Source organism: Somniosus microcephalus, chromosome 17 (genome assembly GCF_052327205.1).
Source record: "Somniosus microcephalus isolate GS21.2 chromosome 17, FLI_Smic_1.0, whole genome shotgun sequence".
NCBI classification, from domain to species: domain Eukaryota; kingdom Metazoa; phylum Chordata; class Chondrichthyes; order Squaliformes; family Somniosidae; genus Somniosus; species Somniosus microcephalus.
The window spans coordinates 26,048,223-26,075,280 of NC_141003.1; the positions used below are offsets into that span (position 1 = coordinate 26,048,223).

A 27,058-nucleotide genomic window follows, 5' to 3' on the forward strand; every position below is an offset into this window, starting at 1 on the left:
AAATTGCTGCCCACTGCATGTATAGTGTGGGTTTATCTTCGTGCGACCCCACTAGACCATTTGGATTCCCTGTCTAGAGTACAGGATTTCTTACCGTGAAGAAGTACTTTTTCACATTTCTGGTGAACTTGATAGCCACAGCTGTGTAGTCTGCAGGAGCAGCTCACAGTGGCTCTGAGCTGGGTCAGTGGACTCCACACCTTGGCTGTCACAGACAGCTGCTGGCTTATGCCTTGCCAAACTCTCCTTGTGACAAAAGTATGTTGCAAGGGCAAATCCCCCATAAAGTCAAAGAAGCAGGCCTTTGTGAGAACTGAAACTGTGGATCAACACTTGGGGAAGAGCACTCTGGGGCTGCAAAACAAACTCCAGGCTACCTTAGTACTGAATGTGTCATGCCTGTGACCAAAAGGGGTCTTATGCAATGTTCCTCGTTAATTCCCTAATGAAGTGGGTTACCAGTGGAGAAGTTCTGCCCTTGAACTTCAAACTGGGAGCTGGCAGGGAATGGACTCCTAGCCATCCCAAAACAGCACAGAAGAAAGAATTGCTATGGAAACCGCAGACCAGTGAGTTGACAGGTTGAAAGAGGTGTTGAGCTGGTCATTCGCTATCAGTCATCTCCAGGAGAGTGTAAAACCTGATCAGTACACTGGTGCTGTGGTAGCAAATTAGTCTTTGATGAATATTATCCAAATAGCCACAAAGACTTTTTAAAATGAAAAAGGTACCATACGAATCTCAGCAAGATTCTCTTGTCTTGGTTTGGTTTTGAAAGGCTTGGTTCAAAAAAAGTTCATACTTGACACCACTGAAATGCCACAGTTTAATATTTATGAGATTAAAAATGTGAGAAATGAATGAAGTTTAAGAAAAAAGCAGATTGTAGATATTTCAATGTTTTTCCACCAGGGTAAATTCAGTGATCCCAAACTCCTAGCAGAGAGCCCTCCTGCCGTGATCAGAGTTAGAATTCTAATGTTGTAGCCCCACTTTGCTGCTCCAATCTCCCATGAGGAAGGTTCCACACTGGGAGCGTGGGAATCACTGAATTTATTGTATAGTGGAGACCAAATAAAACTAGATATCTATTTTATTCAACAGAATGATTTGCAATGTATAGCACTTCGATTCAGAGAAAAAAAAAAATTTTCATGCCATTATCTGCACATGAACTATGCCAACCAGAACTCAATTAAAAAAAATACTTTTAGCATAAATTAACAATGTAAAATTATGAATTTCTTAAACTTCAGACTCAGATCAAATTATATTTAAAACATTTATATTTTAACAACCCTATTCAGAATATGGCAATGTATTAAAGTTTTGTGAAAAATGGCAAAATTGATGCTTTTTAATTCGAACAAAACAAAAAATAAAATTTCAAAGCTCCAGCAAAAGTAATGTACACATTGATGGAGGAATGATGCAGTGAATGAACATCCGGAACCATTTCCTGGGCTGGCAGTAACACATGCTTGTTTAAGCCATTGGCAATTCATGAGCTGCTGCATACCTTCCTGTCACATGATGATAAATCTGAAGAAAAATTAAATAGAATTCAGTATATTTTAAAAACACAAGGTCCTCTTGACTAAACTTTTTTTTTTTTTTTAAATCTCAGCAGTTGGCAGAAATTACCAAAACACAACTGGTACAAATAGAATTAAAAGAAAAACACAAAAGTTTCTGTCGGAATCCTAACCTGTCTTTCAATGTCAGACAGTAACGTGCTAGCACCCACTCGGAACAATTCTGGCTTTAGCCATTTATTGCCCAGCTCTTCTTTGATCAGTGACAACCAGGTCAGTGCATCCTTCGCAGTGCAAATACCACCTGCTGGCTTAAACCCAACCTGCAAAACAGAATACAATGGTTATGGGGATACATCAGAAGATTTAGCTCAGGCGTGTAAGCACTCTCTCTAAACTTATCATTTTAAATTGCCAATTTCTATTTGGAACATTGGAGGAGGCCATTTAGCCCCTCGCGCCCATTTCGCCATTCAAGGAGATCATGGCTGTAGCTAAAGGTTTCCTTCCACCCAGTACCCAACTAGGCAGCTTTCACTTAACTCTCTGTCTTGCCAATTGTCTTACAAGATAGTCCCTGATCAGTCTCCACCTGGTAAATTGTGATGAAGTGGTCATCAAGACACCAAGTCTTGGGTGCTGTGAATCAATCTGGATTTTATTAACAAAAACACCTTGTTGAATTGCATCCAACTGTCAGAATACAACAGATGTGAAGCTTTGTTCAAGCGGAAGATATTGGTCAATGCAAAGTGGAATGCAATTTGCTTAAATTAATTACAGGTTTAGGCAGGTGAAAGAAAAACTCCACTTCATTAAAGGTTACAACCTTCTTTTTGAACGTCAAGAATATTTGATACTAAAAAATTAGAGATCATTCAAAATACTGAAGGCTGAATCATAATTCCAGTTTTTGCAACTAGGTATCATACTTACTATAAACTAGTTTGCCAGCAGTATCTATTTCTACAAGATGGTTGTTGCAATTGTTGTGTATTTTGAATGTGTATTAGAATTGTCCCACATGGGATACCGTAGTGGTGATTTGCAATACACTATGGGAAATGTAGTGCATTGAGTGAAGTAGCACATTGTAAATAAAATGGCCGTTAACTAAACTCTCCACCCCAGAGTCCTTCTTAACTGTTATATAGGTAAGGGTATAAAACCCCTTGAGACACAACAAAACTGGCGACGAGGACGACGGACTTGCGCATCACTTTGCACTGGAATCGGCGATGTTTAAAGTAAGAAGTTCCTGTCTTTTCTTAATGGCGCGCACACAGTTTAGTGCTGATGCAATCGCCTCGTAAAGGTGGTGGTTCGTGTGTTACACAAATAAGAAGGGGGAGAGTAATGATACAGTGAAATGAAGTGGAGGAAAAGGACTGTAAAAATAAAAAAAGGAGGAAAAGGACTGTAAAGAAAAAAAAACAAAAATGGCTATGCTAACCGGAGCGTTTGGACCATTTGATGAAACGGCGGAGCAATGGAGTGCGTTTTGGATTTTTCGTGACTGCAAATGGCATTAAAGATGACGTGAAAGTGGCGACGTTCCTCAGTGTGATTGGAGCAAAAATATTTGGCTTGTTACGGAGTTTGATGCACCCGGATAAGCCCGGCGCTAAGACATATGATCAGATTGTGGACGTTTTGGAAACACATTTCGCACCCAAGCCGCTGCTGATTGCCGAGAGGTTCAGGTTTCACAAACGAAACCAAGGGGAGGGTGAGTCCATAGCTGAATATGTTGCAGTGCTAAAGAAGCTAACTGAGCATTGTGAGTTTGGTGAAACTCTAAATGACACTGTCCGTGATAGGTTTGTGTGTGGATTAAGATGTGAAGCAACACAGAAGCGCTTGCTCACGACTGACAAACTGACGCTTAAATCAGCAGTGGAGCTCGCTGTGTCTATGGAGTTAGCAGCTAAAGATGCACAGCTGTTGGGGGCTGCAACAAGAGTGCACAGGGTAGCAGCTACACCGGATAAGCATGCAAGGGGCGCCAGAGAGTGTTACAGATGTGGAAGGTCAGGTCATCAGCCATCTGACTGCTGGTGTAAAGACCTGACCTGTCGGAAATGTGAAAAGGACACATTGAACGTGTGTGTAAAGGGCAAAGCAAACAATCCTACACAGAGACACACAAAAACAAACAAGGAAACACATCCAACTGGCGATCTAAAAAGAAAAACCTACACATGGTGAAACAAGAACAGGAAGACAGTGACACAGACTCTGATGGGGAGTTGAATCTCCATGTGTTAACGGTGAATGGAGGCTCATCAGGCTATGGAGTCACTCCACTACTAGAGGGAATACCGGTCAAAATGGAGCTGGATACGGGGGCCGCTGTCTCCTTGATTTCAGAGAAACTATTCAAAGAAAAACTGAACCACCTATCACTGACGCCGGCCAAGCTCATCTTAAATACCTACACTGGGGAAACAGTCCCAATGCTGGGTAAGACGGAGGTCAAGGTGGAGCTTAATGGACAAACTGTGATGCTGCCAGTTTACGTGGTCAAGGGTGACTATCCATCCCTGATGGGCAGGCCATGGTTGGAGAAAATTCATCTGGATTGGAAAAAAGTGAATGCGGTGTCAGTCGAAGAGGCGGGGCTAGCGGCAGTGTTGACAAAGCATGCGGCTGTCTTTGACGGAGAATTGGGGAGTATGAAGGGGATTACGGTCAAACTCAAGGTGAAGCCTGACAGCCAGCCACGATTCCTGAAGGCCAGGAACGTTCCCTACACCCTCAGACCAAAAGGTGGAGGCTGACCTGGAGCATCTGGTCAAGATAGGGGTCCTGGTGCCGGTTTCGCACAGTGAGTGGGCCACGCCCGTGGTACCAGTGATGAAGAGTGACGGCGCGGTTTGCTTATGTGGAGATTTCAAAGTAACAGTGAATCCTGTGCTCTCAGCTGAACAGTACCCCCTCCCCATCATTGAAGATCTTTTCGCGGGTCTAGCAGGCGGTCAGTAGTTTAGCAAGATTGATCTATGCCAAGCCTACTTGCAGATGCATGTAGAAGAGGACTCACAGAAGTACCTCACCATCACCACCCACAAGGGCCTCTACAGGTACTGCCGCCTACCCTTTGGTATAACGTCAGCACCAGCATTGTTTCAGCGGGCTATGGACCAGATCTTAAGCGGCATTCCAGGGGTACAATGTTATCTCGACGATATCCTTGTCACAGGAAAGGACGACAACGAGCATCTGCAGAACCTGACGAAGACACTGGGAAGACTTGAAGAATATGGCTTACGTGTTCGCAAGGACAAATGTGAATTTTTCAAGCCATCAGTGGAGTACCTAGGCCATGTCATCGACGCGGACGGCCTACACACAGCACCGTCGAAAGTGAAAGCCATTGCCGACGCGCCTGCACCTACAAATGTCGGCCAGCTGCGGTCATTCTTAGGTCTCCTGAACTATTACGGAAAGTTTATTCCACAGCTGGCATCACTGTTGAAGCCATTACACGAGTTGCTGTGTCAGGGCAAGGCCTGGGCGTGGACGAAGAAGTGCGAAGCTGCATTCAAGAAAGCCAAAGCAGCTTTGACTGACCCCAGAGTGTTGACGCACTTTGACCCGTCGTTGCAGATTCAGCTGGCCTGTGACGCGTCGCCTTATGGCGTCGGCGCGGTCGTGTCCCACATCTTTCCCTCAGGCGAAGAGAAGCCGATTGCATTCGCGTCAAGGTCCTTGAGCAAGGCGGAGGTGAAATACCCGCAGATCGAAAGAGAGGCTTTGGGCATCATCTTTGGAATCAAAAAGTTCCATCACTACTTGTTCGGAAGGAAATTCACCTTGCTGACGGATCATCGTCCTCTGACATCGATCTTTGGTCCACTCCCTGGCAGCGTGCAGGATGCAGCGCTGGGCGCTGATGTTAAGCGCTCACAATTACAACATCAAATACCGGAGGAGGTCAGCAGCACATGGCAATGCGGACGGATTGTCAAGACTTCCGCTGCCTGTGCCCTCTGAAGGCTGTGAGCAAAAGATTTTCTACTTTGACATGGTGAGCAATGCCCCTGTCATGGCCCGGCAGGTCAAGAAAGAGACCAGAGTGGGCCCTACACTATCCAAGGTGCTGGATCGGGTGATGCGAGGAGACGGATCACGGGTGTCAGACGCACCACCTGAGCTCCTACCTTACCTGTCAAGAGGGAAGGAGTTGTCTGTCACGTCAGGATGCCTCCTTTGGGGCATGCGAGTGATCATACCACCAAAGCTGCGGAAACATGTCCTCAATGAGCTGCACTCAGGACATTGTGGTATTGTCCGGATGAAGGAGCTGGCACGAAGCTACTTCTGGTGGCCCGGTCTGGATCATGAAATTGAAATTGAAGCAAAATCATGCCCATCATGCGAGACAACCAGGGATACGCCAAGAGCAGCGCCACTGCATCCATGGGAATGGCCGGCGACACCGTGGCAATGGATCCATCTGGACTTCGCAGGACCAGTGGAAGGAGCGATGTTCCTGGTCGCGCGGTGGACTCCCATTCCAAATGGCCGGAGGTTGCAGTAATGTCCACTACCACTACGGAGAAAACCATCGAGACTCAGAGAGATGTTCGGGCGATTTGGTCTGCCGGAGCAGATCGTAACCGACAATGGAACACAGTTCACATCCCAGGAGATGGTGGAGTTCCTCAAGAGCAATGGAATCCAGCACACGTTCTCCGCGCCTTATCATCCATCCATGAATGGACTGGCGGAGAGATTTGTCAGAACGCTGAAACGCGCGTTGAAAGCGGCAAGAAGTGATGCTCTTCTAAAGCAGTGCCTGAATGCTTTCTTGCTGAAATACCGAAACACACCTCATGCTACGACTGGAGCATCTCCTGCTTACCTACTCATGGGAAGGCAGCTACGGACACGCCTTGACCTGCTGAGGCCAACGTCCACAGAAGCAGTGGTGCACGCCAATCAGCAGGATCAAGTCAGCAGACGAGCTCAGAGGTGCAAAGAACGACACTTTGTGGTGGGGGGGCAAAGTCCTTGCGAGTAACTACACCACCCCAGAGCGGTGGGTCCCGGCTACGGTCATTCAAAAGACGGGCCCCGTTTCATACCGAGTCCGCACCGGAGACGACCGAACATGGAGACGGCATGTGATGTGCTATCAATTCTAATAAAAGGCTGGGCAGAGTTCAGAACGACAGGCTTTTATTAACTACTGAATTGCACTTCAGACAGATCAGGACTATGCCTCTAGTGGACGACCGAATGCCAGGAGCTGCCATGCGGCCGCTCTTATACTCGGTAGCCCAGGGGCGGAGTCAGCTGAGGCATAGTCAGGCACAAGAGTGAACGACAACAACAACAACAACAACAGTGAACACAGTGGTTTACCACAGCATGTAGACCAGTTACTGCCAAGACAGTCGCCACAGGTAACCCAAGAAACAGAGGATCAAGGACCTGCTGGGGGCTCCAGCAGGGACTGGTCGTCCGACCCTGAGACGGTGGCACCATCCACTCTTGTGCCATCGAGGGAGGAAGCCACGCCTGCAGGGTCACGGGAGAGCCAGCCAGAGCCTGCTCCTGAGACTAGGCGTTACCCCCAAAGAGAAAGGCAGCCTCCAGAGCACCTTAGTTACAGTTAGTGCTAACCGGTGTGCATGGGGCAGAATAATCCCCAGGGTTAGCGGAGTGGAGAGGCAGTCTACCCTCTCTTCCAAAGTTATAGTCATTTTCAGTTATTGTGTTTTGTGGACATTATTTTAAGGGGGAGCAAATATGTTGTGTATTTAGAATGTGTATTAGAATTGTCCCACATGGGATACCGTAGTGGTGATTTGCAATGCACTATGGGAAATGGAGTGCAGAAGCACATTGTAAATAAAATGGCCGTTAACTAAACTCTCCACCCCGGAGTCCTTCTTAATTGTTATATAGGTAAGGGTATAAAACCCCTTGAGACACAACAGTAATGTGCAAGTATGGTGTTGAACAATATATTGTCCTCTCAGGATCCAGCCATTCCAACACCATCACATCTTGGGTTGATACAAAAAATATCAACATCTGTTCGAAAGTAATTTCTACATGACTGGCTGACTTAAAAAAGTTGAAAATCTATCCCAGCTGATTCCATCTCGCTCCAGCCTGTCTCCAAGACAGAGAGACGACAATGAACCTGCTGCATCCCTCTATCACTTTCTGTTTGGGGAAACTGGTCAGGGTGCAGGCAGTCTGAATGCACTGTTGTAGTTCCCTCAGTCTGCAGAAATTCAAAATAGCAGTGCTGAGATTATATGCAAAGTATTGTTGATGAATAATTAAAGTATCTAAGTTTTAGCAGGGCGAATACATATATCACATCACAATTTAAACTTAAACTGTATGTGGATGCAAAAAGTATGCAACATTCGCATGCAGACCATTTGACTAATAGAATAGCGTGGGTTGGATTCATTATTGACAATTATTAGGATCACAACTGATCTGAATCAGGAACAAGGATGTCTTGCTACAGTTGTACAGGGCCTTGGTGAGACCGCACCTTGAGTATTATGTGCAGTTTTGGTCGCCTTACCTGGAAAAAGACGTTCTTGCCATGGAAGGAGTGCAGCGAAGATTCACCAGGCTGATACCTGGGATAGCAGGAATGACGTATTAGGAGAGATTGTGTCGATTGGGCTTATACTCACTGGAGTTTAGAAGATTGAGAGGGGATCTCATCGAAACGTATAAAATTCTGTCAGGCCTGGACAGACTAGATGCAGGAAGGATGTTTCTGATGGCCGGGGAGTCCAGAACCAGGGGTCATAGTCTAAGGATAAGGGGTAAGCCATTTAGGACTGAAATGAGGAGGAATTTCTTCACCCAGAGAGTGGTGAACCTGTGGAATTCTCTGCCACAGAGGGCGGTGGAGGCCAGTTCATTAAATATATTCAAGAAAGAGTTGGATATATTTCTTAAGGCTAAAGGGATCAAGGGATATGGGGAGAAGGCAGGGACAGGGTACTGAATTGCACCCGTGTTGAGGAGTGGTTTTTTCCCCCACTCATGTTTCTGCTCTAACTCATTTGCATATCACCAAACGTAAAATCTGCCATGAACCAGCGCAATCAGGCAGAGTTGTAAAAAGTAATTAAACATTTTTTTTTTTTTGCTTTAAACAATATTCCATGATATATTTAGGAGTGGTAACTTGATGTAGTTTGATTAATACAGCTGAAAATGGGCTTCGCACAAAAAAGCGTTTTTAATCAGTGTCCAATCACCTGACCTGTGAGTAACCCAATTTTAAATGACTGAAAATGGCTATTAAAAATATACAGAACTATTTGCTATTCATATTGGTGTACGGTAGTCAGTTCTAGTAAATAAAAAAAAAATTCAAAAGTTTTTAAAACATGCCGATTAGTGTCCTTGCGCCCAACAGAACCAGCTTAATTTTTAAAGCCTCCTCGAAGGCTCGCAAACGAGCACAATTAGCAGAAACTCCCAACTGTGATTAATTCATCCTGATGCGTAGCCTGCTTCTAGTGCAATTTTTTTTTTTTTTAACTAGTGCACAAGATCATGGAAACTCGATTTGCACTAAACGTAATTTGCGCTTAAAGGGCCATATTTTGCGACCCCTACGTGTGCATACAAGGTGTGTTTTTTCACTCATTTATACATTAAAAACCCTGTCCAATAATGTAATTTTATTTTTAGCCCTGTTGAAACATTTTTTTCTCCAAAAAATTTAATTTTTGTTTAAAATATTTAATTAAATGGAATTTTAAATATGTAATATTTACATTTTTATTTAATTCATGTGTTCGTGTATTTTTTTTAAAAAAGTGATCCCCATTCATACTTACGGGAGATTCTGCGATCTTTTGCGCGAGTTGTGCCGATTTGGGGCAAATTGGGTCTACAACATTGACATTTTCTGGTGAAAGCAGTGCTAAACATAGAGCATGTACAGCTCTACACCAAGTCTATTTTGCGTTAAGAGTACAAGTGCCAAGCAAGCAATTACATTATTAATTGCAGACGGATTTAACTCCAGTGCTGTTCTATAACTCTAATACCATCATTGAATGTTTGCTAGAACTGCACTTTCATCCTGTAACTTTACATGTTTTTTTGCCCATACTACTTAGAAGTGGATAGACTCATGATACAAGCTCATTCAAAGGCAGTCCTTGATCTTTCAATTAAGCCGGAATAGAAAACTTGATTTTTGTGCGTCTCTTTCACAACAGCTCTGAACATTCTCATTTAAAGATTCCAATCCATTCTTTCAATCTAAGTAAATTGGGTTTTTTATGAAATTGCAGATCTTCACTGCTCCTGTTCATTGCAATGTGCTTCCGGTTTTAGGCAAACAAATCATTTTTCTAAAAAGAGTACATGGAATTGTGCTGAACAAGTCATTTTAGAAATTACACTTCAAAATATTTCTCAATTGCTGGTGTACCTTGTAACCTGTCTTCGCATAATAGTCTCTGATAGCCCGTACCATCACTAAGGCAACAGGGAATGTTGCATTCACCCCTTCTTTTCCTGTGGAGGTTTTAATAAAATCAGAACCTAAAAAAATATAAAAAATGAATGACATTTAAAATGAGAGATTTAGAGATAAGCTTTTGAACAAAAGTGGAAGGATTTTTGGGTTCAATTCTCTGCACAACTGTTCAGAGCTTGGCTACAGGACTTGCTTTCCAACAGCAGCGATAATAGTGTTGCTAAATAATAATAGCGTTGATAAAATTAAATACAGCGAAGACTCTGACCTTTCTGCAAGAATTCTTCACAAGACTGGTGATAATATAAAGAACCATAATGAAAACTAAAAAGGAAGAAAAATGAAGAATGTGAAGAAAATAAGCAGGCCAAGTAGGAATGTAGTAAATATAGAACTAGAAGTAAAAGTTCACTTGTTAGAATCTCAAAAGACAAAAGTCCGAAAGGAGGAAGATAGTGAGAAAGAATCAAGGTATGTCAATGTGGCTCAGTTGGCAGCAACTCTTATCAGTCAGAAGGTCATGGCTTCAAGCCCCACTGGGATTTGAGCAAACAATCTAGGCTAATACTTCAGTGCAGTACTGAGCAAGTGCTGCATTGTTGGAGGTGCGTCATTCAGATGAGATGTTAAACCAAGGCCCCAACTGCCCTGTTTAAGTAGATATAAAAGGTCCCAAAATAATTATGCTTATGATGGTGAAATGAGGCTCCAATTGTAAAACACAGAAAAAGTAATCAAAGTGAAAGAGAGATATTTCTTTGGCTGCTACTGAAGAGAAGTATGGAGCCCCCTCAGTGTCCGGTCCAGCATTTGTCCCTCAGCCAACACCGCCAAAAATGGACTGAATGGTCGCATCTGTGGGATCTTCCTGTGTGTAAATTTGCTGCCACATTTATGTACAGTGGTGACTGCACTCTAAGTAATTGACGGGATGTGAAGCACGATGGGATGTCCTGAAGATACGATGAGGCATTATAGAAACAATAAATGATTTTCTTTTAAGCAGACAGGACAATACATTTCAAAGCAATGGAGTACTGCAATACATGATTTGGCCAGCTTTAAATAAATCATATATACATGTCACTCCTGAGTAAAACTACTCTTTATAGATAATTTATAATAAACTAACAATAAGGACTACTTGCAGAGTAAAGCAGCAGTGCAGCCTTTTCTATTGTTTGCACAAAGTTCTGCCTCTATGGCAAGTAGATGACCAAAAGTTTTATTTTAAAAATAAACAAATGGTTACCTGGGATGGTGCACATCCTTGGTTTCATCTGTATCGAATCTGAGGCTGTAAAAGCATTAGCATTGTGGAATCTTTTCAACCCGAGCAAAATGTAGGGCAGGGAAAATCCATACATCATTTCTGAAGACATTATATTTTGAGAAATTATATTTTGGGCAAGCATTTTGGACGAGGTCCTAAAACAGCCCTTTCCAAGTTCCAAATGCAATATGTTATTGGATCCCCACTAGAGAGTGAAACTCATTTACTCAGCATGCAGAAATGAGCGCAAAGTGACAGTTTTTAGTGCAAGAAACCTGAGGTCACAAGAAGCCATCTGTTCAAAAGGGAGCATATGTCAGTCTGTGGAAGATAAGATTTCAGCTGGTATTGAGGGCTTGTGTTCCCAAGCAGCTTTCATAAGCATCCATACCAGTGGATGCTGTCCACCAGACTGTCCCTCCATAGGAGGCTGTTAGGTCACTGCGGCTGCCAATTGAAGCCTTAAAGATTTGGGCGCGATCTCTGGAGAATAATGTAAGAGTAAAATGATTGGGATTTGGCTAAAACAGACTTCAAAGAGGCTCTGAAGAATAAGCCTTCAAGAATACAGGAAACTTTGTTATATCCGGCACCGACAGGACCGAGCTGTTGCCGATCTATCAAAACTGCCGGACATACAAAGTTAATGTTGAAGCATACGGAGGTTTTCATCTCCGTATCTGACAACAAACACTGTTGCTTAGCAACAGCTTGTAAACAGTCGGCCCCTTGGAAGCGTCTCTGTAGCTTAGCAACAGCTTCAGAGAGACTTTCCAGAGCCCGACTGTTGAAAACAAAGCCACGAGAAGAAAAAAAACCTAACAAAACGGCTCCCGATTTCTGCCGGTAGATCGAGGTTTCCGGATATACAACCTCCGGATAAACCAAAGTTTCCTGTACTATGAAGAGCTTTTTGTTTGGAGGAACAGCTACAGCTGTGTGAACAACCAGAGAAAATGAAGTGAGGAGGGAATCAGGCAGGTTAGATCACATAATACAATAGCAAAATACTGCGGATGCTGGAAATCTGAAATAACAACAGAAAACGCTGGAAAAACTCAGGCCAGGCAGCATTCGTGGAGAGAGAAACAGAGTTAATGTTTCAGGTCTGGGACCCTTCATCAGAACTGGAAAAAGCTGGAGGAGTAACAGATATTAAGCAGGTGCAGAGACGGGGGGGGGGGGGGGGGGGAAGGGGAGGAAGGAATTGAAGGAACATACTGTAATTTTGTAGGAGGCAGGAAAGATAAAATGTTGCAAATGGGAATGGCAAAATCATACAGCATGAAAAATGGGGGCAGGGGTTATAGTCTGAAATTGTTGAACTCAATGTTGAGTCCAGACGGCTGTAAAGTGCCTAATCGAAAGATGAGGTGCTGCTCCTCGAGCTTACGTTGAGCTACACTGGAACAATGTAATAGGCCGAGGACAGAGAGATCAGAGTGGGAGTGAAGCAGTGAATTAAAGTGACAGGCGACCGGAAGCTCAGGGTCACCCTTATCATTGGCTGAAAAGTACTACAAATAAAAATTCTTTAAGAGGCAGTATTCTGTGATTGTTTCCAATTTGATAACAGCCTAAATCTTTGTAAATGTGCAGGATGAACAAATTACCAGGGCCTTATAATTAAAAGTCCAATACTTGGAGGTTCGGTCACATTTGCTATATATAAAAGGGATTCTTAAACATTTTCAGCATACAAGGATTTGCAACACTTTTTTAATGCACGGTCACTCGAATCGATTACAGAACTTCATTGTGCTTTTTCTTTAGGTTCAAAACTCTGAAGAGTAGAAAACAAATTGGAATATCACCAGCACAAAAGATGGGGGAGGTTGCTTGTATGGCTCTGCCTTAAGCTGATACTATGAGAGTAATGTTACAAGTAAGTCAGTGGCAAGTAACCTTACTCACCGTCAGAGCGTATCGGAAAACCGTGGGCAAGTCTAGCATTTTCCCAATATGCCTTGGCAGTGTAAAAGCCCCTCGCCATTGGCAAGTACTTGGAAAATTTAGGCTTACAAGTACATGTTAAACATGTGGACTGTCTACGTCTTGACTACACTGTTAGACAATGTACAGTACAGTGATTAATATACCTGAATACTGGTTTCCCCCAGACCTGTCCAGCTCTTCCCAAAAAGGCACGTGAAGTAGAGCAAAGGCAGGACTCAAATTCAAAACCTTGCGCAAAGGAGAAATCACCTACTGTTCCAAACTATCAGTCTAGATAGGAGACACACATATGCAGATAGAGGAGGAATCCTTTTAAGATTCACTGAAAAACATACTGGTCTGAAATACCAATTGGCACCCCCGATTATAGATAATAATACAAGTACTTGTACATCACTCCCACCTCTATGGAACCCAAACACAACTTTTCAAAACGTAAATTAAAATTTCTATTAAAAATAAGTAATGATCTTTTGTAGGGGCTTTCAATTGAAAAATATAGGATTACTTTTTATTTGGCCTTAGTAAGGCTTTATTCTTCATTTTAGCACAGGCAAATTCATCTCAGGACTGTTTGATACAGTCCATAATCAGATTTTTTTTCTTTTGACATTTAATAATCAGCTTTTGATGAAAAAGATAGATAACATTCTTATTCTCGATGCTTCAATGTGTCTTAATTACATCCACTACTAAATTCATTTGCTTCAATTCTCCAAGGGTTTTAGCTGCAATTCTGCACCTCATCACTAAACAGGACAAGATTAACATTTTTCAGTTCATTAAAGAAATGTTCTATGTGTTATTTCCTTTGTACTCATCTTTCTTAATTATCACGTAATGGCTAATGCTTTTTAAATGCATTTTCCAGAATTAAAGTACTATTCATTTGCAAACCAAAAGACTGTGTGAAGAGTGATATAAAATTACTGACTCCAAAGATTAATGTATCAAATTATTACTCTAATTTTAAAATTCTAAGTCACGGATTATTTAATGAGAAAAAAACCAGACCAAAAAATCTATTATTTGGAAAAAAAAGTGTTAAATTAATTTCCAAAGTGGATCAGTATGCAATTAGTTATAATCAGTTTTATCTGCAATTATGATAAAAAAAGACAGAAATTGTATTTCAGTTCTTTGAGGACTAGCTTTCCTATTCATAACTGATGACCAAAACACATGATTCTGTTCTCATGTTATTGGAAAGAGCACGTTTCCCCAATGAGAAATATCCTGTTCAACAGTACTGGGGTGGGGGGAGGGGGTGGAATATTCAAAAGAGCACAGAACAAGTTCAATATCATATGGCTTTAATGCCTTGGGTGATAAAAATTGATTACAAGATAATGCAGGAGGCAATTAAAGCCAACTGGCTAAGTGATTCAACTGTAGGCCCGAACGTTATAAAGCCAAAATGGGAAATTATTACACTCTGGCACATAATTGCATAACAGGATGCCTCTGTTATATTAAACCGTTGCAAATTGTTATAGGTTTTTGGTCTGCACAACATGCACACAAGGTAGCAAGTTGTTATGAACAAGATCTGAGCCACATTGCAGACAGTAGATCACCCAGTATGCCCTTATAAGTACAGGAAACTTACGATTTACCGGCACCTAAATAACCGGAAATCTCGGTTAACCGGCAAAATTCAGGAGTAGGTTTTACTTCATATTGACTTGCGTTCCTCCATCTGTTGCTGTGCAAGGGTGTGGCTGCAGCTGTTGCTAAGCTAGAGACGCTTGCAACTTGTGGCCATTGTTCTGAACTTGTTGCTAAGCAACAGGGTTTGCTGCTTTATACGGAGCTGTCAGCTCTCCGTATCTTTTACTATAGCGTTCGGTTATCCGGAATTTTTGATGAACCGGCTCCACGTCGGTCCCGTCCGTGCCGGATAAAAAAAAGTTTCCTGTAGCTCCTTCTGTCTGGATTGTATCTTTTGAGAGTACACTCCCTCCACCCCACTCACAAATGATCATGCTTTTTTCTGAACTCCACAGGAGAAAAAAGCTCCTCCCTTGGACTGGCGAGCTTCCCATGCTTCATCTGAATGGTTACCACAGAGGAATCCATGACACGCAACAGGGTTGAGGCTAGGTCATTCTCAATTCTGCTATGGCAAGTTTGTGGAATTCTACAGAAGCATTGGAATGGAAATCTTAAAAACCCTAAAGAAGGAGTCTTAACCTGCAACAAAGTTAGCAGGAACAGGCATACAAATAAAGAAAAAAAAACTGCAAATGATAGAAATCCAAAATAAAACAGAAAATTCTGAAAATACCCAGTAGGTCAGTCAGCATCTAAAAAGAGAAAACATGGGTTAACTTTTGGGATGTGTGCCCTTTATCTACTGTCTTCAAATTCTGCCCTCTTGAGCATCCCTGATTATAATCGTTCAACCATTGGTGGCCGTGCCTTCAGCTGCCTAGGCCCCAAGCTCTGGAATTCCCTCCCTAAACCTCTCGACTTCTCTTCCCTCCTTTAAGGCGCTCCTTAAAAGCTAACTCTTCGACCAAGTTTTTGATCATCTGCCCTAATTTCTTCTTATGTGGCTAGGTGTCAAATTTTTGTCTTGTACTGTAACACTCCTGTGATGCGCCTTGGGACGTTTTACTATGTTAAAGGCGCTATATAAATACAAGTTGTTGTTGTTGTTTCTCGCCCTCCCACTATTCTCTCGCACTTTTTCCAACTTTACTAAAATGCTCATCTGCGGTTTGGTTTTCAGCGCTGGCGAGAGTTCGCACCCTAAATATTAACCTGCCTTTTCTCTTTACGGATACTGACTGACCTGCTGTGTCTGAAAATATCTTCGACACAAGCCTCGAGTGTCTTGAATGCCTCAACTGACCGAAGCAGAAAGGACACAGCAATGTCTGTGGAAACTACGATAAGATACTGCAGGGGTTCTGGCTGAAGCAAACAGTGCTGGTGCACTAAGTGCTAAACATATCCATCTTTATAATGCAGGAGAAACCATAAGGCTATCACAAGGCTGTTGTAAGAAAAATCTCTCAATGGGCAGGAATCTGTAAACCATCCCCCCCCACCCCCACCCTCCACATTCTAATGGCAGCATTATACATTTGGTCTGTGGAGAATAAATGAATGTAGAAGGATGAATGGGTCACTCCAGCTCATTTACATTAAATTAGGTTATTTGCATTTTAATGAACTACTGTCCTATAAACATTAGTTACATATTGCTAGCAAAACACAAAAGTAATTTTGCACAGAGTTACAATATAATCCTCAGAACTACTTGCAAGTCATAATTTTAAAAGTTTCGTAAAGCAGTATTTCTTTCGGCACAGGGGAAGTAGTCTATTTAGAAAGGGCTTATTTCCAGGCCAATTATAATCTGAATCTTCCTTCACAACAGCTTTATCATCTCCATCTCAATTGGTTTGCTCTACACACAAAATAAAGGCCATTTGTTCATCTGCTCAGGGCACGTTAAGCAGCCATAAAAAGCTCCAGACAAACGTAAGTGAGTGTAATAAAGTGAAATTAAATTACCAGACAAGAATTTTAAAAAGCATTTTAAAAACGAGTTGTACAGTTCTAGCACTGAGCAAGTTACTGGCCAAATCTTACATCGTCAGCTGTGGCTCAGTTAGTAGCACTCTCGCCTAAGTCAGATGGTCTTAATCTAAATGTACACTCTCGGGAGCCGCAAGCCTACATTTCGTTGTACTGCACTTGTGCACTAACAATGACAATAAAAGTTGATTTGATTTGATTTGATGGTTGTGGGTTCAAGTCCCACTCCAGGGACCAGAGCAGAAAAATCTAGGCTGACACTCCAGTGCAATACTGAGGGAGTGCTGCACTGTCGGAGGTGCCATCTTTCAGATGAGATGTTAAACCGAGGCCTCACTTGCTCTCGCAGGTGGACGTAAAAGATCCCATGTCACCATTTCGAAGAAGAGCAGGGAAGTTATCCCCGATATCCTGGCCAATATTTATCCCTCAATCAACATCACTAAAACAGATTATCTGGTTATTATCACATTGCTGTTTAGGAGCTTGCTGTGCACAAATTGGCTGCTGCGTTTCCTACATTACAACAGTGACTATACTTCAAAAAAAGTATTTAATAGGCTGTAAAGTGCTTTGGGACGTCCTATGGTCATGAAAGGTACTATATAAATGCAAGTCTTTCCTTCTATTAAAAAGCTCAGAACCATGCAATGGGTTTGAAAAGCAGCCCAAGAGCTTTGTGGATTAGAATGTGGCTCTCAGTTTCTCTCGAGTTTGTCATGCTCTGCATTGGTGGCTCTCTTGCAGAAAGGAAATAAGGACCTTGCATTTATATTGCGCCTTTTTATGTTCTCAGGAAGTTCCAGAGCACTTCACAGCCAATGAATTGTTGATGTGCAGCCACTGTTTGTTATGGAGTCAAATGTGGTTCCACGAAATGCAAATAAGATAAACAACCAGGTAGTCTGTTTTTGTGGTGCTGGTTGAAGGATAAATGTTGGCTGAGAAATTGGGAGAACTCCGCTGCTCCTTTTCAAGTACTGTCACGCTATCTTGGACATGCACTTGAATAGGGAGTCTAGATTTTCTTTCTAGAAGGAGCAATCTTAGAGGCAAGGTCATCCCAGGCCACTCTTGCACAAAGCTGCTTTTATATTATGCTAATGCTGCTGGGTGTCTGAAGCGCGGGTCTTGCAGAGTCTGCTACGACCCACTAAAAACGCCAGTCCCGGCAGCTGGCCTTACTGAGTCTCGGCAGGTTTCATTGGGATTGCAGCCAGCCGCACAAGATCCATACTTCAGTAGCCTGGCTGCAGTGGCGCGGGTCTTGCACAATATAAAGGCAGCTTTAGTGGCCAGATTAGGAGATGCACTGCAGGCAGCTTGGTGCCAGAACAACATCTTGTCCTTTTGGGTAAAAAGTAATGTATAATAGATGAAGATTCAAGGGGGGCAGGAGCAGGAGAAAAAAGTGTTAATTAGCCACAAAAGATAAGTTGGGATTACACAGAATCTGTAGAATCCATATCCATATGTTCTTGTTGACCCTGATTATAGCCTACTATGCAGCTCTTTATCATCTAGTTCCGACTTACAAGATACAGACACTATAAGTAACAGCACCACCTACTGCAATATTAAGAAACTGCAAAGCTAATTTATGATTCACCAAAGTGACACTTAAACACTGGCTGTCGCATGATTTCCCCCAAACTGAAAATTAACATAAATATCCTTTTAATTCACCTTATTTAAAATAAAATTTAACTTCGCCCTCGCAATTTATTCAAATCCCGTATCATTAATGCAGTCCCTACAGGTACTGAATAGCAAAATATTACAACTTGCATTTATATAGTGCCTTTAATGCAGTAAAGTGTTCCAAGGCGCGTCAACAAAATTTAACACTTTGTAATAAGGAGATATTACAAAGAGGTAGGTTTTAAGGAGCGTCTTAAAGGAGGAAAGAGGAGGAGAGGTTTAGGGAGGGAATTCCAGAGCTTAGGTCCTCGGCAGCTGAAGGCACAGCCGCCAATGGCAAAGCGATTAAAATCGGGGATGCACAGATATCACGTAGGGTTGTAGGGCTGGAGGAAGTTACAGAGATAGGGAGGGGCGAGGCCTTAGAGGGATTTGAAAACAAAGATGAGAATTTTAGAATCGAGGCATTGCTCAACCAGGAGCCAATGTAGGTCAACGAGCACAGGGGTGATGGGTGAGCAGGACTTGGTGCGAGTTAGGATACGGGCAGCCGAGTGTTGGATGAGCTTAAGTTTATGGAGGGTGGAAGATCGAAGTCTGGCCAGGAGAGCATTGGAATAGTCAAGTCTAGAGGTAACATGGGCATGGATGAGGGTTTCAGCAACACGTGAGCTGAGGCAGGGACGGAGTCGGGCGATGTTAGAGGTGAAAGTAGGCGGTATTGGTGATGGCGCAGATGTGTGGTCGGAAGCTCATCTCGGGGTCAAATACGACACCAAGGTTGCGAACAGTCTGGTTCAACCTCAGACAGTTGCCAGGGAGAGGGATGGAGTTGGTAGCTAACTAACGGAGTTTGTGGCGGGGACTCAAGACTTGGTCTTTCCAATATTTAGTTGGAGGAAATTTCTGCTCATCCAGTACTGGATGTCGGACAAGCAGTCTGGCAATTTAGAGACAGTGGAAGGGTCGAGAGGTGGTGGTGAGGTAGAGCTGGGTGTCGTCAGCGTACAAGTGGAAACTGACATTATGTTTTCGGATGATGTCGCCAAGGGTAGCATTTAGATGAGAAATAGAAGAGGGCCAAGGATAGATCCTTGGGGGACACCAGACGTAACAGTTCAGGAGTGGGAAGAGAAGCCATTGCAGGGGATTCTCTGGCTATAACTGGATAGATAAGAATGGAACCAGGTGAGTGCAGTCCCACCCAGCTGGATGGCAGAGGAGAGGCGTTGGAGGAGGCTGGTGTGGTCAACAGTGTCAAAGGCTGCAGACAGGTCAAGAAGGACGAGAAGGGATAGTTTACCTTTGTCGCAGTCAATTAGGATGTCAGTTGTGACCTTGGCAAGAGCCATTTCGGTACTATGGCAGGAGGCAGAAACCTGATTGAAGGGATTCAAACATGGAGTTCGAGGGTTTGGGAGGCAGTGGCATGTTCAAGGACTTTGGAGAAGAGGGGGATTACCAATAATATCACATCTGCATACATAGCAAGTGACTGCACTTCAAAATAATCATAGGAAGTGAAGCACTTTGGGATGGACCGGAGACATATTGGCCTGGATTTTGCGCTCCCGATGAGGGCGTACGCCGGTATTTGCAGTCAGAGGCGAACTTCGGTGGTACATCTCCGACCGCAAATTCCAGCCCAAAGTGTTAGAGAAATCCACGTTTTTTGTTTATCTGCCCTATACATGGTGTTGTAGTCACTGTAGAGACTGAATTAATGATTTCCTCGCTCATCTTGCCCTCATTCTCACCCCTTCTAGAGAGATAGTAAATGCCAGTAGGTGAAATAACAGAAAACGCTGGAAAAGCTCAGCAGGCCAGGCAACATCCGTGGAGAGAGAAACAGAGTCAACGTTGCGGGTCGAAACCCTTCGACAGAACTGAAGAAAAGGCAAGAAATTAAACAGATTAAAAGGCAGTTTGGGGGCTGGGAAATGGGGGAGGGGATGGAAGAGGAGACATTAAGAGATATTCAAGGTGAGACGAGATGGTAATAGGACAGGTAAAGAAACAAACAATGGCTCTAGATGAAGTGTGAAATGCGCTGGCAGAGTGAGAGACAGCTGCCATGTGGGAGAGAGAGAGAAAAAAGGAAAAGGCACAAACCAAAAGTGTGGATAAAAAATATAAAAATATAATAGGGGCCGAGGTTATGATCTGAAATTGTTGAACTCGATATTGAGTCCGGAAGGCTGTAAAGTGCCTAATCGGAAGATGAGGTGCTGTTCCTCGAGTTTACCAGTAGGTGACTGGGAACACATTGTTCATACATCGCCAATGCATGCAACTCCTCCCTTGTACTACAGAAACAAAGCTCCAAAAATGTTGTCATATTCTCTCTTTCTCTCAAGAATATATTTCTAACTTTTTCTCATTGTTCCCTTCTCAAGAATTCACTGAATTAATTTTCAAGGTGCAAATTTTTATTTAAATTTCCAGTGCCACAGCTGGACAAAGTTCCGTTATCAACCCTGAACTTCTCACTCCCTGCTCTAACAGACATTTGACTAAATGCTTCACAAAATAGGCAATATACAGCTGTATTGGTGACATTGAACAGTCTGGACTGTTTACATAAAATTTAATCATTATAAGAACATAAGAAATAGGAGCAGGAATAGGCCACTTGGCTCCTCGAGCCTGCTCCGCCATTCAATATCATGGCTGATCTTGGGCTCAAAGCCACTTCCCTGCCCGCTCCCCATAACTCTTCACTCCCTTATCTTGCAAAAATTTGTCTATCTCCACTTTAAATGTATTTAATGACCCAGGCTCCACAGCTCTCTGGGGCAGAGAATTCCACAGATTTACGACCCTCAGAGAAGAAATTCCTCCTCATCTCAGTTCTAAAAGGGCGACCCTTTATTCTGAAACTATGCCCGAGTTCTAGATTTCCCCACGAGGGGAAACATCCTCTCTGCATCTACCCTGTCGAGCCCCCTCAGTATCTTATATGCTTCGATAAGATCACCTCTCATTCTTCTAAATTCCAATGAGTACAGGCCCAGCCTGCTCAACCTTTCCTCCTAAGTCAAACCCCTCATCTCTAGAGTTAACCTAGTGAATCGTCTCTGAACTGCCTCCAATACAAGTATATTTTTCCTTAAATAAGGAGACCAAATCTGTACACAGTACTCAAGGCGTGGTCTCACCAATACCCTGTACAGTTGTAGCAGGACTTCCCTGCTTTTATACTCCAACCCCCTTGAAATAAAGGTCAACATTCCATTTGCCTTTTTGATTACTTGCTGTACCTGCATGCTAACTTTTTGTGTTTCATGCACAAGGACCACCAGGTCCCTCTGAACTGTAACATTTTGTAATCTCTCCATTTAAATAATAGTTTGCTTTTTTATTTTTCCTGCCAAAGTGGATAACCTCACACTTTCTCACATTATATGCAATCTGCCAAATATTTGCCCACTCACTTAGCCTGTCTATATCCCTTTGCAGATTCTTTGAGTCCTCTGCACAACTTGCTTTCCCACCCATCTTTGGATCATCCGCAAACATGGCTACATTACACTCAATCCCTTCATCCAAGTCATTAATGTAGTTTGTAATGCACCGATCCTTGTGGCACCCCACTAGTTATGGTTTGCCAACCAGAAAATGACCCATTTATCCCAACTCTTCTTTCTGTTAGTTAGCCAATTCTCTATCCATGCTAATATATTACCCCCAACTCCGTGAGCTCTTATCTTATGCAGTAACCTTTTATGTAGCACCTTATCGAATGCCTTCTGGAAATCCAAATATACATCCACTGGCTCACCCTTGTCCACCCTGCTTGTTACATCCTCAAAGAACTCCAGCAAATTTGTGAAACATGATTTCCCTTTCATAAAACCATGCTGACTCTGCTTGACTGCAGTATGTTTTTCTAAATGCCCTGCTACTGCTTCCTTAATGAAGGACTCCAGTATTTTCCCAATGACAGATGTTAGGCTAACTGGTCTTTAGTTTCCTGCTTTCAGTCTCCCTCCTTTCTTAAATAGGGGTGTTACATTAGTGTTTTTCCAATCCGCTGGGACCTCTCCAGAGTCCAGGGAATTTTGGTATATTGCAACCAATGCAGCCACTATTTCTGCAGCCACTTCTTTTAAGACCCTGGGGTGCAGGCCATCTGGTCCAGGGGACTTGTCGTCTTTTAGTCCCATTATTTTACCAAGTACTATTTCCTTAGTGATGGTGATTGTCTTTAGTTCCCCACTCCCTGTGGCCCCTTGATTATCCATTATTGGGATGTTGTTAGTGAAGACAGATGCAAAATATTTGTTCAGAGTCTCTGCCATTTCCCTGTTCCCCATTATTAATTCCCCAGTCTCATCCTCCAAGGGACCAACATTTACTTTAGCTACCCTCTCCCTTTTTATATACCTGTAGAAGCTCTTACTATCTGTTTTAATGTTTCTTGCCAGCTTACTCTCACAATTCATCTTCTCTCTATTATTTTTTTAGTCATCTTTTGCTGGTTTTTAAAAATTTCCCAATCCTCTAGCCTCCCACCAATCTTGGCAACATTGTATGTCTTAGTTTTCAATTTGATACCATCCTTTACTTCCTTAGTTAGCTACGGATAGTGCTCCCTTCTCTTAAAATCTTTCTTTCTCACTGTTGAGAGTTATGAAATATCTCCTTAAATGTCCGCCACTGCATTTCAACTTTCTTACCCTTTCATTTATTTTTCCCGTCCACTTTAGCCAGTTCTGCCCTCATGCCATTATAATTGCCTTTGTTTAAGATCAGGACATTGGTTTGGGATACAACTTTCTCACCCTCCAACTGAATTTGAAATTCAACCATGCTATGATCACTCTTTCCTAGAGGATCCTTTACTATGAGACCATTTATTAATTCTGTCTCATTACATAGTACCAGATCCAAGATAGCCTGCTCCCTGGTTGGTTCCATTACATACTGTCCTAGGAAACCATCCCGGATGCACTCTATGAACTCCTCCTCTAGGCTACCATGGCCAATTTGATTTGTCCAATCAATATGGAGATTATAATCACCCATGATTATTACCGTACCTTTTTTTACAGGCCTCCATTATTTGTTGATTTATATTCTGTCCAACAGCTTCCTAAATCAAATTTGGGAAGGAAGAGATGAGATCAGGTCAGTAGATTAAAGGAGGGCAAATCAAGAAATCAAGGGGGGGGCACTCGTCGTTGGGCAGAAAATCTAGGGATGCACGCTCGTGATGTCGTAATATGCCCTTCAGACGGGCATGCGCCCTTCATTGTTACACTATTAGTGAGCCAATTGTGTTCAACAAATACCATCATAAAGGATGCATGGAGGTGGGACAACCAAGCAAAAATAGCATTTCTGGTTAAAAAGATTGTGACCTCTTTACCAAATGACCTACACTTTAGGAACGACTGGAACATTTGTCCAAACAATTAAAGTGTTTCAATAAAAGGACTTCCAATTATCCAAACCAGCTGAAACCCTAGAGTACTTACACAGAAAACGCTGCAGCTGAGATTTATGCTAAGGAGGGCCAATAATTTTTTTTTTAATTATAAAGTTAGAATACAACTTATGCAGTGCAAACAAAAAGACAAAATACTGAACCTATGCAAATCATTGGTTAGGCCACAGTTAAAAAGTGCAGTGTCCAGATTTAGATGCTTTACTTTAGCAAGAATACCATGAAGAGGGTACAGAAGAGATTTACCAATATCAGGGATGAAGAGAGACTAGAGATTCAGGGACTCTTTGCAATAGAATAGAGAAAGTTATGAGGAGACCAAAAGAAGTGTTCAAAACTATGAGGGGTTTTGACAAGCTAAATAAAAACTATTACCACTGGTCAGTCAGTCAGTAACTAGGGGGGCAAAAATGTATGAACTGAAGAACAAAGTGAGAGTTCAGGAGAATTTATTATGCAGAAGGCTATTAGCACATAAGGGAACATATCAAGGCGCTTCGCTGATGGCTCAGGCTTAGGGAAAGCAGACGCTAAGAAGGGAGAGTTAGGAGGGGTGACCAGGAGCTTGGCTGAAAAGATTGGATTTGAGAAGGTTTTTTTTTTTTTAAAAAAAGGTTGAAGAGAGGGAGTTGCAGAGAAGACGACTGAGGCAGCTGAAGGATCTGCCATCATTGGCAAGGCAAAGGGAGAGGGGGATGTACAAGAGGCTGGGACCCGAGAAACACAGCATTCAGGAGGGCACGTAGATTTTAAATCACTCCTGCCCTCCACCCTATCACAGCCCTTTGTTCTTGCCCCCCCCGCCTCAGTATTTGCTTATAAACTCATGAAATGTCATCAAACTGAAACGTTAACTCTTGTTTCTCTCTCCACAGATGCTGCCTGAACTGTTGAGAGTTTCCAGCTTATATTTCCAATTTCCAGCAACTGCAGTATTTTGCTTTTGTTTAAATTCAATGTGTTGGGGAAAGGGGAGTTGGTGTAGAGCAGTAAGGATGGGGTTGAGGGACCAGTCGGTCTTGGTGTAGGGCAAAATATGAACAGCGGCGTTTTGGACAAGTTGGAATTTATGGGGGTTACAAAGGTAGCCAGGATAGTGTTTGAAAAGTCAAGTCTGATGATGCCAAAGGCACTTCTAGGGGTTTCAGCAGTGGATGGACTGAGGTAGGTGCGGAGGTGGGCATGTGGTCTTGGTGATGGATCTGATGCGAGGTTTAAAGCTCAGCTCAGGCTCAATCAGAATGCCAAGATTGCTAGCAGTTTGGTTCAGCTGTCTGTATGGTTGGAGAGGAGTCACTATTTCCCCAGAAATTTAAAAAAGAAAAAGGAGAAGGGGCAGGGAATTGAGACTAAGTCAATAGCTCTTTCAGGAGAGCTAGCACAGTCACAATGGGCCGAATGGCCTTCTGTGCTCTAAAATGCGATGATTCTACAGTGAGCTGTGTGCACGGAAATTTTTTTTTTTTTTTTTTACAACTATTTCTTATTTTCTCCCTTTTTTTCGTGAAGTCTCGCCATTCCGTGAACCTTCTGAGCTGAAAGAGCAGGCTTGATAATTGCTCTCAAAGCCATGCCTGGAGATGCGCAGGCGCAGCACTGGGTGACTGTCCCTCAGGTTTATCGTCCTTCTTTTTCCAGTAGTGCTGCCTCCAATTTTGGACATTTCCCAACAACTGACATCAGAAAGCTTGCTGTACTAGGAGGTTGTTAGCGTGAACTCACACATTACTGAGATTTAATAGAGGTATTCAAAATGATGAATGGTTTTGATAAGAGTAAATAAGGAGAAACTGTTTCCACTGAGAAGAGGATCAGTAACCAGAGGACACACATTTAAGATAATTGGCAAGCGAACCAGAGGGGAGATGAGGAGAATTTTTTCAAACAGCAATGATGATGATCTGGAATACAGTGCCTGAAAGGGTGGTGGAAGCAGATTCAATAGTAAATTTCAAAAGCTACTTGGATATATCGTTGAAAAGGAAAGATTTGCAGAACGATGGGAAAAGAGCAGGGAATGGGACGAATTGGATAGCTCTTTCAAAGAGGCAGCATAGGCACAATGGGCCGAATAGCTTCCTTCTGTGCTGTATGATTCTACTGCTCTACAGCAAGACACAATGGAGCTCCACCACGTTGCAATCATTTTAATGTTAACATTATACATAACAACTCATGTAAATTTCTGCACTTTCCCATCACCTCCTTTTAATTTAAATCACACCTTTCTCTGTGCAAAATGTCAGACACATGAGAAATCCTCCTGAGCCTCTGGCAATGCAGAGTGAGCAAGCTGCTAAGAGATACGAGACCAGCCTGATGATTTCCTCTCACTCCTTGTGGAAAAGCTCTTTGCTTCACTGAAAAGTTCAGCCAAGAGCAGGAACTTGGTGTGAGGAGAATATCACAGTCGTGATCCTACGTTTTGCTAATTTATGATCGGCATATCAATACACTGCATCATTTTTTGAAGACGGGTCTGATCTTGGAGCAATTTTGTCCAAACACAAGTGAAATTGTAATGAAAATCAATTGTACATATGCAGCACCTTATTACTTCAGTCAGAAATTTCTCGAAGTGCTGCTCAAACAATGGCATGCAGTATAGCCAATTAGCACACAGTAGGATCACGCAAACACCAATAATCTGTCAGTTGAAGGAGAGATGTTGGTTAGGACAGTGAGACAATGCTTTGCTCATTTCTGGTTAAACCTGCAGGATCTTTAATGTCCTACTTAAATCACCAGAACGGACAGACGGGGCCTAAGTTACACTCTCACCCAAAGGTTGACATCTCTGCCAATGCAGCCCTACCTCTGGACTGCACTGGAGTGTCAACCTCGATTAGTAGGCTCGAACTCACCACCTTCACACTCAAAGGCAAGAGTGCTACCAACTGAACTTGATGTAAACCTTTGTAAGACTCCACCAGACAGAATTCAAAGTTACCTGCCATCATGGCTACAAGACTAGCCTTGTAGACGTTTGTCAATGAGCCCAATTCTCCTGTTCCTAGTATGGTCTTCATGCGGGCTTCTCCACAGACATCACGACATTGTTGAATCTCCCTATACAACTCTAAAAATACCATACATGTCAAGAGCTTTAAATGGCAAATTTCAATTTACAAATATGACCATGCTGTTCCCATTTTTCCCCAATGTGCTAT

General features: G+C 42.8%; 1 protein-coding gene across 2 annotated transcripts in view; it reads right to left on the reverse strand.

Moving 5' to 3' along the window:
• Window positions 1-812: 812 nt before the first annotated feature.
• The window catches only part of dera (deoxyribose-phosphate aldolase (putative)), a 50,550-nt gene continuing 24,304 nt past the window's right edge, over window positions 813-27,058 (reverse strand). For both annotated transcript variants that reach the window (XM_086010084.1, XM_086010085.1), the window contains exons 6-9: window positions 26,839-26,967; window positions 9,973-10,085; window positions 1,709-1,858; window positions 813-1,542 (exon numbers count right to left, since the gene is read on the reverse strand). In XM_086010084.1, the coding sequence (XP_085866210.1) occupies window positions 1,486-1,542; window positions 1,709-1,858; window positions 9,973-10,085; window positions 26,839-26,967 (449 nt within the window). In that variant the 3' untranslated portion in view covers window positions 813-1,485. The remainder of the gene's footprint in view (window positions 1,543-1,708; window positions 1,859-9,972; window positions 10,086-26,838; window positions 26,968-27,058) is intronic.